Below are 15,134 nucleotides of genomic sequence, written 5' to 3'. Positions count from 1 at the left end.
AATAATATTTTTTCATGTATGTAGTTTTTAAACTGTTAATTTGTATGTTTCAAAAATCACAAGGCACACACACACACACACATATATATACAGTGGTGCCTTGGTTAACGACGGTAATCTGTTCCAGGATTACCGTCGTTAACCAAAACCATCGTTATCCAAGGTGCGATTCCCCATAAGATTTAATTGAAAATCAATTAATTTGTTCTGGCTCCTCCCCACAACCATAGTACATATTAAAAATGCAGATAAAAATCATTTAAAATGTCACAAAAATATGGTAAATATCATTTATTTATTATACAGTACAGTATATGTATTTGCTACAAAAAAATTAACATTAATAAAATGAATTGTTCATGAAAACAGTTTTTAATTATCAGTCTTCACCAGAAGGACAATTGGGCTCACTTCGGAGTTTTTTGACAAATAGACCTGTAAAAAAACATGTCTAGGGTTGTTTGCTTCTTCCTCTTTTTTTTAAATGTTTCTGAAAAACTGCATGGACTTTTCATTAAATAGATCTGTAGTTCTGATAACCTCAGATTTGTTTGGATTCCATTTCATAGCAACATTTTGAACTTCCTCCCACTTTGCCAAAACATTTTTGATTTCATCAGTCATAATTTGTTCTTTCTCTCCATCCTCATCTTCAGATGAAATTTCCATTTCCTTTCACATTGCTGCTTAAAAAGTTCTTTTAACTCGTCAGTAGTCAGTTCTCAGTCATGCATCTCCAATAATTCTTCGACATCTTCTTCCTCTATTTCCAACATGAGCAGTTGCCACAATATCCTTTACCAATTTGTGTCCTTCATCTGAAGTTTCTTCATTACCAAAGGAAGGACACAGTTTCCTCCATGCTGCTTTGAGACATTTCATTGTCACTTCTTGCCAAGCCTTTACAATTAACCTAACTGCTGTGACAATGTTGAGTTCTTCCTTCCAAAATTTTCTTAGGGTTATGTTGGTAGCCTCACACATTTCAAAGCACCTGGTAAAAAGTGCCCTTGTGTAAAGTTTTTTAAAATTTGCAGTTATCAGCTGATCCATAGGTTGAATCAGAGATGTAGTCTTGGGAGGAAGAAAAATCACCTTGATAAAATCTAATTCCTCTGGTAGCTCTTCTCGTATGTCCGTTGGATGGCCAGGTGCATTATCCAAGGTTAAAATGGCTTTCAGAGCAGATTGTTTTGCTCAAGATAGGCTTTGACAGTTGGTCCAAACACTCGAATCCAGTCTCTAAATTCTATTCTTGTGACCCAGGCTTTGCTGTTAGACTTCCACAAAACACCGAGATTGGATTTAGAGACATTGAACTTTTTGAATGTTCAGGGATTCTCTGAGTGGTAGATTAACATTGGTTTTACCTTGCAATCTCCACTTACATTTGCTGCTAAAAGCAATGTTAACCTATCATTCATTGGTTTATGCCCAGGAAGTGTTTTTTCTTCTTTTGTGATAAATGTCCTGTTGGGCATTTTCTTCCAAAATAACCCAGTCTCATCACAATTGAAGACGTTGAGGTAGGTATTCTCCTTCTTCTATAATTCTTGTGAAGCTATCAACAAATTTATCTGCTGCTGCTTTATCAGCACTAGCTGCCTCTCCATGTCTGACCACACTATGAATTCCTGTTCTTTTTTTAAAGTTGTCAAACCAACCTCTGCTACCTACCTTTGAAATCATCATCATCTACCTCAGAACTTGATCCCGAAGTCTTCTTTTTCAAATCTTGATAAATCTGTTTAGCTTTCTGACAGATTGCATTTTGAGATGTAGTATTGCCTGCCATTTCTCTTTCTTTGATTCAAATTAGTAATAGATTTTCCATTTGCTCAAAAAGAAGCCCTCTGACATTCAACCTTGAAGTTCCCTTAGCAACCTTAGCTACCATAAGTTCTTCTTTCTTAACCAAAATGGTTGATATTGTAGAATGACTGGTTTCATATATTCGAGCTAGCTGCATAACTTTCACACCTTCATGATGTTTTGCTATTATTTCTTTCTTCTGTTCAATAGAGAAAATTTTTCTGTTTTTTTTTTTTCCCTCACTAGCTTTCTTTTTGGGACCCATTTTGTCACACGGTAAAAAAATTCACTCTATAAAAAAAAAATATGCAAAATACAGTATTATTACAAATTGTACAACACTAAGACAAGAGATTCAGAGAACATATTGTCACCTGAAAATAAAAGTAAAAGTTCAAAAAAAACTTTTTGAAATAAAAGTTAACAGTTAAATTTGAAACCTGCAATTTTTGACTTAGTGCAAACATACACTGATTAGCAGCTTATAGATACAACAATTATTATACAGATGAGATTTGATTTTGCCTTTTGATGGCAAACGAACAGTGACATGCACCTGCTGATTTATTGTCTATATGAGCCAAAACATAAATAATAAATGCTTAAATACTCATTTTCATCATAAAACGCATAACCACAAATTTTAAAATATAGCACAGTACGCTACAAGAAAAGAAACAATAAACAGAAAACGTAAACAGCTGGCTGTGATGGGTCAAACATATCTGAGCTTCACAGCTATGCCATGTGGCTGTTCTCTATTCGACAATGTCTTCCCACGCGTGGCTGAGTGCTATCGGAAAATTCCGGTTTTTTAGATCAGATAGAGGTTCACATAATTGAGAGTCGTTAACCAAAGCCTGTGTCGTTAACCAAGAAATTTTTTTTCTTGCAGCCACTTGTTGTTAACCAAATATGTCGTTATCTGAGGCCGTTGTTAACCAAGGCACCACTGTATATATATTATATATAAAGGGTGTCCCAAAATTCATGAGAAGTAATTTTGATAGAAAATACACGGTTTTAATTAAAAATTGTAATTTCTTATTGATTCATAAAGTATACAGTATAAGGTTATTCATGGAATAGCATATCGGGTAAATGGCCTCCATGGCTTTGCTGGCACATACGCACTCTTTTGTCAAAAATTTTCATGACCATTTTGCATAAATGTGGCTGAATTTCATTGATACAGCGCTCAATTTCCTCCTTCAAGGCGTGGGTGGTCGTGGGCTTGTTGGCATAAACCTTAGACTTCAAAAAACCCCAAAGAAAAAAGTCCAACGCCGTTAAGTCACATGATCTGGGCGGCCAATTCTGATCACCAAAATGACTCATGCAGTAATTGAATTGTTTCTCGGGCTGTATGGCATGTGGCACCGTCTTGTTGAAACCACATCCATATCTTGCAATTTAGGCACAAAAACTGGATTATCATGTCGTGATAGCGAGCACTAGTAACTGTTATTGCCCTACCAGCCGCATTTTCAAAGAAGAATGGACCGATGATGCTTCCAGCCCAAAATCCGCACCAAACAGTGACACGTTGTGGATGCATTTGTTTCTCAACAATCACTCGTGGATTTTCTGAACCCTAAATGCGACAATTTTGTCGATTAATGAAGCCATCAAGATGAAAATTAGCCTCATCGCTGAAGATGATTTTGTTCGAAAAATAAGCATCCACTTGTTGTTGTTCCATAATCCATTCAACGAACTCTCTTCGCTGTGTGTGGTCAGTAGGCTTCAGTTCTTGAGTCAATTGAACTTTATAAGCATAAAGATGCAAATCTTTCATGAGAATATGCTGTAGAGAGCTTCTCGAAATGCCCGATTCAAGACCACGGTGCCGAATTGATGTTCCTGGACTCTCAGCAACACTCTCACAAACTGCTTCGATGTTTTCTGTTGAACGACTTGTTGAAGGACGGCCAGAGTGTATAAGATCACTAATTGATCCAGTTTCCTTGAATTTTTTAATTAATCTTTTCACAGTTGATGAAGTTAAATCACTATTCCGACCATATTTTGTATGAAAATTGCGAACTGTAGCTGCCAAACCTTCATTATTTTTAAAATATTGCTCAACAATGAAAATGCGTTGTTCTTTTATGTAGCGCTTCATTTTTAATAACCCTGAACTGTCAGCTGTCACGCTGTCATTTTTTCCTCGTTGGCAACACTTTACCGCACAAATGGCACTAAATTTAAATCTTGCGTGAATTTTGGGACACCCTGTGTATATATATATATACACACACACACCAAATGTATATGCCAGATTTGCATTTCATTAACATTAAGTGAGACTGGCAAAAATAAAATTGAATGGGGTAAAAACCAATATTTTTAATAATATTTATTTGTCTTAATAATAAATATCTGGTCAAAGCATTGAGGAAATTTTTAAACCAATAAAATTGAAATATTTTAATCAGATACCACCTTACAAAATTATAGTCTTATCATAATATTTTTATAACACAAACATTGCTACAGTTAGGCTATTTACTGCTAATAGAGGTCTTGCGAGTCTTCATCTTGGCTGCTGTCAGTTATTGAAAATCTGGTTGATATATTGTCAAAGCTGTACGAATTAGTTCTTTCAGGTGTTGATTTGTAAGGATTGCACAATGCTTCGACTTCACAGACTTTGTTACAAAGTACAGTGATTCACAGCAGTATGTTGTGCTGAAAATTGAGAGACTAGTCACACACTGGTTTTTTCTTCAGTTCAGGATATTTTATTTCTGGACCTTGCTTACAGAACTCAGTTATAGACTGGGATTTATTGATCGTCTTTAGACCTAGGTCCATTTCCACAGAAATGATTTTGTAACCAGCGGTTCAAGAATTGGACAACCATCATTGGTCACATCAATCATGGATGGATTTACAAGAAAGGCAAAGCAGGGCTTCAGTTCAAATCCTCAAACCTGTCTAAGAAGTTATCAGGGACAGCCAAACTTGATTTACATAAGAACCATGTACGTTAAACTTCCGATGTTTGAGAGTCACAAGACATGAGCACATGTTACGTGCACATTTTTTTTTACAAAAATTTTATAAAATATTAAGAAATACATGTATGTATTTCTTAACAGGGAATGTATTTGCTCTCCTTTTGAAATTGGGAAAGTAATTGAAGTTTCTTGGCAATATGTCTCTTTGAAAAATTCTTATTTTATTCTGAAAGCTGAAAATTGTCTGAGTAAAATCAGGAACGATCTTATCCTTCCCCTAGAGTGCTAAGTTGAGAGTTGGTAGATGATTCATTATATCATTATTCATTATAAAATTCTATGATTTTACCTCAACTGAGTAAAATATCAGTTAAATAACATAGATCTTGCATCCATTCATCAGTTTTTAGTTGAGGATAAGAAAAGTAATAATAATAAGCTCCAACAGATCCATAAACATACTTAAGGTATTGCTGGTTGACAGCCATCTCACAAAGCAGTAGAATGAGACATCACTGGGTTTATCTTCAAGTTCCAGTTCTTTAATAAAATTTTGAACTGTTGGTCAGCCTTTCCATTTAAGTGTATGAAATTGACAATTTCAAGAACAAATTTCATGACATCTTCAACTTGGAGAGTCTGGTTGCCAGGTGTTCATGATGAATAATGCGGTGAACAGAGAGAGAGAGAGAAACTGGAAAGCTGGGATCGCTTTTCATAAGTGCAATTAATCCTGCATTTTTCCCTACCATTGCAGGTGCTCCATCTGTTGCATCACTGACGACTTTACCCAGTGGAATATCAGTATTTGTTAAGGCTCTGTCAAGCACATTTTTAATGTCAACACCATGAGTTATTTCTTTTAGCGCCACTTAGTCCAACATCTCTTCTTTCACAGTTATCAGAGGAAACAATGAACAAATGCTGTCAGTTGTGGGTTGTCTTGTATGTGTGTAGATTTATCAAGAGCTAAGCTGAATATAAGGGAATTCTTTAAATCATTTTGCCTGCAACATCAGCACTGAACTGGGAAGTACACCTCTCTGTAGTTGCGTGAAGCTGGCGTTTGTGCTATTAGTTACTGAAGTTTTTGTGTTATTTGGATCTCCTACTGCAACAACTTCAGTTATATTCTTACAAATTGCCAGCTTTGTTGGCCAAGTGGTTAGTATATGCACTCCACCCAAGAGGCTACAGGTTTGAATCCTTCCAAGAACATGGATGTTTGTGATTGTCCCACTCACCATTTACCATATGTGCTACTGTAATCTATGTCCTGGTGTAGTATAACCTTTGATCTCTTTGTCCCATAAAAATTTGAAAAAAATCTTAACAAATTTGCCATCAGAATATGGGTGTTTAGCATGAGCAATATTCTATGATTTTACAAAACTAGCTTCAGTCTTTATCAGCTTCCTTACCAAAGTTGTTAACAGTGTCTGTTGGTTATTTATTGATGATTTTCATACAGTTAACTTGTTTTCCGTAATTCTGATTAAGGTGGATAATCAGACGGAAAATTTTTGCGATTTGTTTCATAGTGGCTTTTCAAGTTACTGGCTTTGTAATGACTGAGTGATACTATTTTAAATTAAGGGGATATTGGCTCTTTATATTTAAGTAACTGAGTGATACATTGTTGATAAAACAAAAGTTTACCTTCTTGAATGGTGAATGCAAAATCTTCCTCCAACTTTTGGTTAAAATTTCTGTTTTCATTCTCATATATTCACTTCTTAAATTTTGATGAAGCGATCTTCCTTCACAAAATTTTCACAGACACTTCTGAAAAAATTAAAGTGAAAAGAAACAATAAGCTCCAATGCACACAACACAACCAAACTGTACAGCACTAAATAGGTCACTAACACGCTGCTATTTTCACTGTGTGCAATGCAACCACACATGCCACAATCATGTGATCACAAGCCACACCCACTAAAACTAATATTGTCAGCACCAGCTTGTATGATTACTGATTCTCTATCTCAATTCCTCTGTAATCCTTGCTGATCCAAATCTAACATTAACATTGTCATTTAAATTCTTAAATATATTTACTCACCATGAACATTAAACTTGCTTAGTTTATACCTGGTAAATCATTATAAAGCTTGAACATTTTTTATTTACCTGCTGTGTATTAATTGTGATGCAAAAAGGAGCTCATCCAACATATTTCTGCAAGCTGCACATTATGTGTCGCAACCATATGTACTCACAACCACATATGGTTGTGAGCCTCGGTTCGGCTGCCCCTGGAATAGTTCATCTTTTAAGTAGGCATGTATTTTAAGACCACTCATACTGAAGATTTGTGTTCTACTATAAGCTCTTGATTAAGCTTTTAGGCTCTTCTTTTCCTAGTAAACTTACTTTTTTTTTTTTTTAAGAAAGAAAAGCAAGATGAAATTGAACGTAGAAGGATTAGTAAAGAAATGTTAAGTGCTCACCACCAAAAGCAAGATAATGAACTTAAAGAATGGGCAAGAGAACGAGCCAAAGAAAAAGAAGAAGAGAGGCTAGCACGTGAACGAGTGAGGGCACAAATTGCACAAGACAGGTAATAATGCATTTGGTGTTTAATGTTTGGTATTTTATTAAATGGTTGGCTCAATGAAAAGTAAAGTATGTGTTATGTATAAAAGTATTTATAATAAAATATGTAATATTTTGAAATTATGTACTTCATGTGTAATTTAAGAGATGGATGAATTTCATTTCCTAAGTAACTCAAATTCCACATTTAGTTTCTAGAGCAGGCTTTTTGGATTTACTAACTCAGACCACCCATACATAGTACTGAATGTTCACTAGGTTTACACCCTTTCATGAGTGGAAGTCGCAGAAAAAATTACATGGAAGCTGCAAAAAAAATGTGCATATCTCAAACTGTTAACTAACTCAATAGCAGCTGTTTTTTTCTCCTCATTTACAATATAAGAGCACTGCATTTCTATTCACAAGAAGACTAGTGTTCCTGGACAGCAAAGTTGTCATATTTGGCATTTCCATTCTCAAATGCAAATAGGGCAATGGGACAGCTATACCCATTACTGAATTGTCGCAGTCGGCTAAGCACAGAACTCATACTGCTGCTATACAAGATGCTGATTAAGCCAGTCCTGATGTATTCCACATCTGTTTGGAGTCACACAGCAGATTCAAATATTAGCAAACTACAGACAATTCAAAACAAACGTTTACAAATGGCGTTTAATACACCATGATTCGTAAAAAAAAAAACAAACAGCTTCACGAAGAAGCCGATATCCCTGAGATCAAAACTTTCCTATGGGAAAAGGTTGCAAAAATCTTTGCAAATGCTGCTATTCACCCTAAACCCACTAATCTGCCAAGCAGTAGACTACATTGAACATAATCCTGCAAGTGAGCATGTACCTCAATAAAAATAAAAATCAGTCTGGATAGTGGCCCTTTGCATAATACATAATATATACATGTCCAAAAAAAGGGGTATGCTAAGGCAGTTGATATGAAGTCATGTAAGTAACCCAGTTGTGAAGATACTTCACTTGTAAATTTTGTTTGCTTACACTTGGATAAAGGATTAAACCAAGAATATAATTTCTTGGCATCTTTAATTTATTGTATAACCAAATGAAGAAAAAACTTTCAACAGTATTTATTTATTGTTGTCCTGTACAGTGAGTAATTAACAAGTTTTTTGGACATTGCCAAAGTAGTAAGATTGTATCTTGTGGCAGACTTCTTAGTGCAATATAGGTATATAACTTTAAGTTCTTTAGAGGGAATAAGCGACCTCCTCCATCTGGATCCATCGCTAAAAATTGAAAAATGTTCATGTAAATTTTCATTTAGGGAAACCATTGCCTATGGACTATATTTTTATAAGAAGATATAGTTTTGTGCATCATTATTTAATATAGAATACATATCATGAAGCTATAAGATTCTGAAAATATAGTATCTTTCTCCTGAGTTAACTGAGTTGGATCCTCATAGACATCAAGGTTCCAGAGGTGGATCTTAGCCTTTGACTTACAAAGATGTCTGTGTGTGTCCTGAATGGGATATCTAGTTTCCTCATTGAGATATTCTAACATGAAAAGGCATGATTTTATCATTCCTTCTCATCATTTGTCTCATGTCAGTAGTTGATTTATCTGCTAATCCAAACGAACCAACCATTCTAATCACCCCATATTTAGCTCATTCTAAAACACATGACAAAAGTCGTGTTTTGGAATGAGCTAAATATGAGCTTGTTTCCATGTTAGTGAGTACTTGCCAGTCAAGTAGGAAAGAGTTAAAAGGTGATATAGGATAGATGTTAATTCTAGAGCAAGTTTATAGCACAGTAATTACTATAGATGATATAGGATAGATGTTATAGGTTTTGCAAGCATATGAAAGCTTGCAAAACCTATAACACGTCAGTGTCACGTACTGATAAGATGAAAAGAATAAAGGAATCCATTGGCATGCTTCTTGAACAGTTATAGTCTTTGGGGAAGAGAGTGATGGAGGCTGATCTCAAGATGAGGAAGAGAAGTTGGTTTGGTATGTCTGAAGCTAAATAGTAAATGGATGTTAACCAGCAGCTGTTCATGTTGTGGAAGAAAGTGGATGAATGATGGTGGGAGTTTAAAATCCCAACACTTTTGAATGATTATACACTGCAGTGTTTATCAAATGAAGAAGAATAGAGTACTGTGATCATCATTAGATATGAATAGGGTTTTAGGGAGAGATATCTGATGACCCATTTATAAAGAATAGAAGGCAAACCATGAGATGGTAGTTTGTTGAGCATACTTCTCTGCCAGATGCAGTCAAATGCTGAGTGACTTTACATTTCTCCAAACATTGCAGTGGTTTATGTCCAAAAGCAGGTAGTTGACATTGGCCTGGAGCATTGTATTAAGATTGGCAAAATCTGAATTGCTGGTCACTGATTACCTTCTCCATGAGTTTTACTCATGAAGAAAGTAATCAGTTACTCTTACTTTAGCTAAAGTAAGAGTAATTGGTTGGTAGTTTGTTGGCTGACTTTTGTCATGTGTTTTAGAATGAGCTAAATATGAGCTTGTTTCCATGTTAGTGAGTACTTGCCAGTCAAGTAGGAAAGAGTTAAAAGGTGATATAGGATAGATGTTAATTCTAGAGCAAGTTTATAGCACAATAAGAAGGATACTCTCACGATCAAATGACTTGTTGTCTGAGTTATTCAGGATTCTTCTGATTTCTTTCTGATGAAAAAACTGGGGAAGGCATGCAGTGAGTAATTCTTGGTAAAGTGGAGGATACTTTGCCTTTGTTGGTGCAAGAATTGGAGGAGAGGAATGATTCCAGTAGATCAGACTTTTTCTTTAGATGATGATTAGATTTATCTTTAGATATCACACATCCACATGGTACTTACAATAGTACCATCTGAATGCATGGAAATAAAGATTGGCAAAAGTTGCAGCCAGTGTCTTTGGTGAAGGACCAATAGGCTCTACTGCTATTTGAATGATGAGGAAGTGACCGATGAGAAATTACTGTTATGAAGAAGAAAAATATATGCAGAGGACATTATGTGTGAAGCATTGGATGAGCTCAAGACAGGAATTAGGATAGGTGGTAGATTGATCAGTAATCTGAGGTATGCTGATTATACCGTACTCCTCTGTAATGACAGTGAAGAACTAGGACAAATTCTTGATAACGTTAACAAGATCAATAATAACAGAGGACTTCAATTCAATCTTTGCAAGACAAAGATTATGGTTCTCAAATTAAATACAAACAGGGAATCTCTTGAGAAACAAGTGAACCTTAATGGAGATAGAATTGAAGAAGTCAGCAAGTTTGAGTACCTGGGATCCATTATTAATATGAAGAATTGCTGTTCAGAAGATGTCAAAAGAAGATTAGGAATGGCTAAAACAATAGTCAGAGACTTGTCTAAAATCTGGAAGGATGGATCTATCCCCATGGAAACAAAGTTCAGGATTTTGGAGGCAGTTGTTTTTTTCCAACAGCTACTTATAGATGTGAGACTTGGAACCTAAAGAAATCTGACAGGAATAGGATAGCTGCTTTTGAGATGTAGTGTTACAGATGGCTGTTGAGGATATCATATACTGAAAGGCAAACAAATGGAGGATGACTTCTCAGAATAGTAATAGAAGGTAAAGTTCCTGGGAAAAAAGGAAGGGGTAGACTGTCAATGAGATGGATGGATGGTGTGTCTAAATTAACTGATCTTCAGAGAGTTGAACCCTCCAGAAAAGCACACAACAGAACTACATGGTGAGGCACATCACTGAGCATTGGAGTGACCATATGGCATCTGTGGATGCCCAGTGATCATGTGATGATAAAGAAAAAAATTAGAAATATTATTATGACAGTAGAAAATGAAGGACATTTGAGAGACAGTAATTTCTTAACAATGCATTTTGAAGGAATAGGAATGGGCAAGAGACAGCATGAAGATCAAGGCAGAAATTTCTATAGAACAGGTAATCAGGAAATGGGAATGTCACAAGTAGGCTCAAGTGAAGAGTATGGCAAAGGATAGAATCAAATGTTCTTTTTCATGATGACAACAAACTCAAGGAGGATTTTTTTTTACTTAAAGCTTCTTCAAACTACTACATATCCAGAATTATTATTAGCATTATTTCCAAGCCTCCATTGAGTCCAAAGACTTAATTGCAGAAGGTTGAATACTCACAGACTACAATAAATATCATACCTTGCTTTGAAAACATTCAGTGTTGGGGCATGTGCCAACTCATTCTGGCAGTGCATTCCACTCCTTGTTCACCATCTGCAACCAAAAAAAATTTTTTACCTTTTTTTACTCACATGATCTTTATACAACCTCCAGTGATGACCTCTAGTTCTTACATCACCCATTATCCTATGCAGTAATTCCCCTCTATCTGATAGGCTCCTCTCACCAGCTTATACATTTCAATCATGTCATCTCTCCTCCTCCTATCTGCCAAGCCCTGAAGATCCCATTTCCTTAACCTGTCCTCATACTCAATATTTCGGAGTTGGTATATTGGGTATGAGTTATTTGGCTCTGCACTCTCTCTCTCCAATGTTTCCCTATCACCGATATAGCCAGATGACCAGATCTATATACAGAAATCCAAATGAGGCCTAATTAGCACCTTACAGAATGGAACTATCACCTCCTTATCTTTACATGTCAGCATTTTTTGCATTATGGTAAATTTTTGGGTAACCCTTATATATACATATATAGTATTATCTTTATTGGCTAGGAGGATAATTATTTTTTAATTATGTCATAGATCCTTAAGAGCTGACCGTTCAGCTGGTGTCTGGTTTTCTGTGGCAGATGTGGTTGATTTCAAATCTGAAGGCATGGCTTCTTGAGGATATAGTTGTATTTGATATAAGATCTAATTTACTCTGAGTATAGCTGCCTTAGCAAATAGGAAAATGGTTGTTTGTTCCATTTTTAATAATAAGAGGTCTTCAGGTTCTAGAAAAATTTACTAGTAGAATTTCATTACTATGCTCCTACTTGCCTAAGAAGCTACACTTGCACATATTTAGTACTGTGGTACTAAATGTATATGATGTAAATATATAACCTATCGTAAATTCAGTATTATGGGCCATTAGCAATCTGGAAAACTTGCTCTTGAAGCCAAATGTGGAACTTTTTTCAGACTTTATAAGCAAGGTGGTGTCATGCTGCACATTGAAATTAATTTTTCACCAGGAGATTCAAGCATCCATGATACAGTGATATTTGAACATTTGTATAATGTTCAAATATGAGTTTAAAAGCCGGAAGGGGGGAGAACATTGGTGGGTGAGTGTGTGTGTGTGTATACACACATGCCTAAATCTAGCAGATTTACATCTCTCATATACTTCTTCTGTAGCTTATCCCACTTAAGTAGGATCACTGTTTTTAGTGAGTCTTCTCCACCAGCTCCTTCCATCTCTTCTTTGGCTATCCATGCTTCCTCTGCATGTCTATTCTGCATGATCTTTCTTCCCACATACTCATCCTCCCTCCTCATCAACCAAAACCTTGCTTCCTGTATCTTCGTTCCCAAGTTCATAACTTTCACTGTCCCCCTTACATAGTCATTTCTCAGACAATCCTTTTTAGTCACGCCACACATCCACCTAAGCATTCTCATCTCTGCTACCTCCATCCTGCTGATTTTATTTTTCCTCAGGGCCACAGTTTCCATAGCATACGTCATAGCTGGTCGCACTCCTATCCTGTAGATTTTGCCTTTTAGATTGATTGGCACCCTCTTATCACATAGCACTCCAGCCATATCTCTCCAGTTCCTCCATCCAGCTTGTATTCTTCTCCCTTCTCATCCCACTTCCTTCTCTGCCTCTCCATCCTCTTTCACTGTTGAATCTAAGTATCCAAAGTCTCTAAACTTCCTGATGGCATTTCTTTCCAGCTCCAGATCTATCTCTTGGCTGCTATCCACTTTGCAACACATATACTCTGTCTTACTTTTGCTCAGTCTCATACCTCTCTCTCTCTCTTTCTTCCAGTACTTTCCTCCATCTTTCCAGTTTAGCAGCCACTTCTTCTCTTGATTCTGCACACAGCACGATGTCATCCGTATACAACATTGTCCAAGGTACTTCTTTTCTCACCTCCTCCGACACACTTCTATCACAATAATAAACAGGAATGGACTTAATGCTGATCCTTGATGCAAACCAACTGTCACTTGAAAACTTTTTCTCTCTACCAGGCAGGTCCAAACTCTTGTCTTCACATTTCTGTACATCTCCTGTGCCAACCTGACATATTTCTCCGGCACCTTCTTGCCTTGGCACTCCAGACTTTTTACCTTGGCACTCTATCGTGCACTTTCTCCAGATCAGTAAACACCAGATGTAGCTCCTGTTGTTTCTCTCGAAACTTTTCTGTCATCTGTTGTAACCCAAAGATACCATCTGTCGTCGATTGACCAGGCATGAAACCAAATTGCTCCTTTGCAGTCTCCACCTCCTGTCAAGGCTCCTCCTGTTCCATCAAGGAACCCTTTCTAGGATTTTTCATTGTGTGGGACATTACTTTATTCCTCTGTAATTCTTACAGTATTGTGCATCCCTTTTACCCTTGTAGATAGGGACAAGATAGTACTTTCCCTCTACTCCTTGAGCATATTTTCCTGTTCGCAAACTTTTATGAACAGGTCCCACAGCAGGTCAATTCCTTCTTCCCCCAGTGCTTCTGTGCCTCCACTGGGATCCTGTCAGGGCCCACCGATTTTCCATTCTTCATCCTCTTTATGGCCTCCTTTACTTCCACTTTACTGATGTTCTGCACCATCTCTTCATAAGGCTGCCCATCTTCTCTATGAATCCTTGCATTTTCCTAATTTAAAAGCCCTTCAAAGTATATTCTCTATCTGTTTCTTATATCCACAGCCCTCCTTAATACTCTTCCTCCAGAGTCTTTGATCTGCCTCACATGTAAGATGTCCTTTGATGCCTTATTTCTATATTTTGCCAATCAATAAATTTTTCAGTTTAATTTTTGACTCAAACTTTTGAAAATAAATTTAAATCAATAAATTTTTGACTCATCCCACTTCTGCTTTGCCTTCCTCTTAGCCGTCACTACTTCTTGTACATTATTATTCCACCACCAACCCTCCTGCTCTCTAATCTTTCCAGATGCTTTGCTAAGTATCTAGATTGCACAGCTCAGACTTGCTTTTGAATTATGTCTCCACCAATCTTGTACACTTTCTAGTCCATCTGAAATCCTCTCTAATATCCTCTCCTTAAAAAGGTTCCTCACACTCTCTTTTTAAGTGAAACCACTTAATTGTCTTCATCCCATGGCGTCCAAAGGTTCTTTGACCTTATTTTGAAATCTGTGCACAGCAGCTGGTGTTGCTGTTCTACTTGATCTGTTGGGATTACCTAACAATCTGTTATTTCCTTAAGGTGTTTCTTGCAGTCAAAATGTAGCCAATCTGTGAATTGTTGTTACCACTTCTAAATATTATCACAGTTCTTCCCTCTTACAGAAAAACGAGTTTACAATTGCTAGATCAACTGCTACCGTGAAGTCCACAATCCTCTCTCCTTCCTGGTTCATCATTCCCTTTCCATGGCCACCATGCACCCTTTTATAGTCCATATTCTGCCTTCATATGCATCCATTCAAGTCTCCTCTGACAATCGCCATCTCATTTTCTTCCAGTTCTCTCATTTCTTCATCTAGCATGTTCCAAAACTCATCATTATCCTCTGCTGTACAGCCAACTTGCTCTTCTCCAAGATGCAGTTTCATTCGCATAATCCTGTCATTCCTCCTACCCACTTCCAGTACTTCGCCTTCATTCT

The 15,134-nt window shown here is 36.6% G+C and overlaps 1 protein-coding gene across 2 annotated transcripts in view; it reads left to right on the top strand.

The window, feature by feature from the left end:
• The window catches only part of LOC150110374 (UBX domain-containing protein 4), a 202,467-nt gene that overhangs the window by 110,853 nt on the left and 76,480 nt on the right, over nucleotides 1-15,134 (top strand). For both annotated transcript variants that reach the window (XM_090399088.1, XM_090399098.1), the window contains exon 9: nucleotides 7,169-7,338. In XM_090399088.1, the coding sequence (XP_090255214.1) occupies nucleotides 7,169-7,338 (170 nt within the window). The remainder of the gene's footprint in view (nucleotides 1-7,168; nucleotides 7,339-15,134) is intronic.

The sequence above is a fragment of the Typopeltis vanoorti genome, chromosome 1 (assembly GCF_054136105.1).
Source record: "Typopeltis vanoorti isolate ZY-2024b chromosome 1, IOZ_Tvanoo_1.0, whole genome shotgun sequence".
NCBI classification, from domain to species: Eukaryota; Metazoa; Arthropoda; class Arachnida; order Uropygi; family Thelyphonidae; genus Typopeltis; species Typopeltis vanoorti.
The sequence above is the reverse complement of the archived record's forward strand: the minus strand, read 5'-3'. Positions and strand labels throughout refer to the sequence as shown.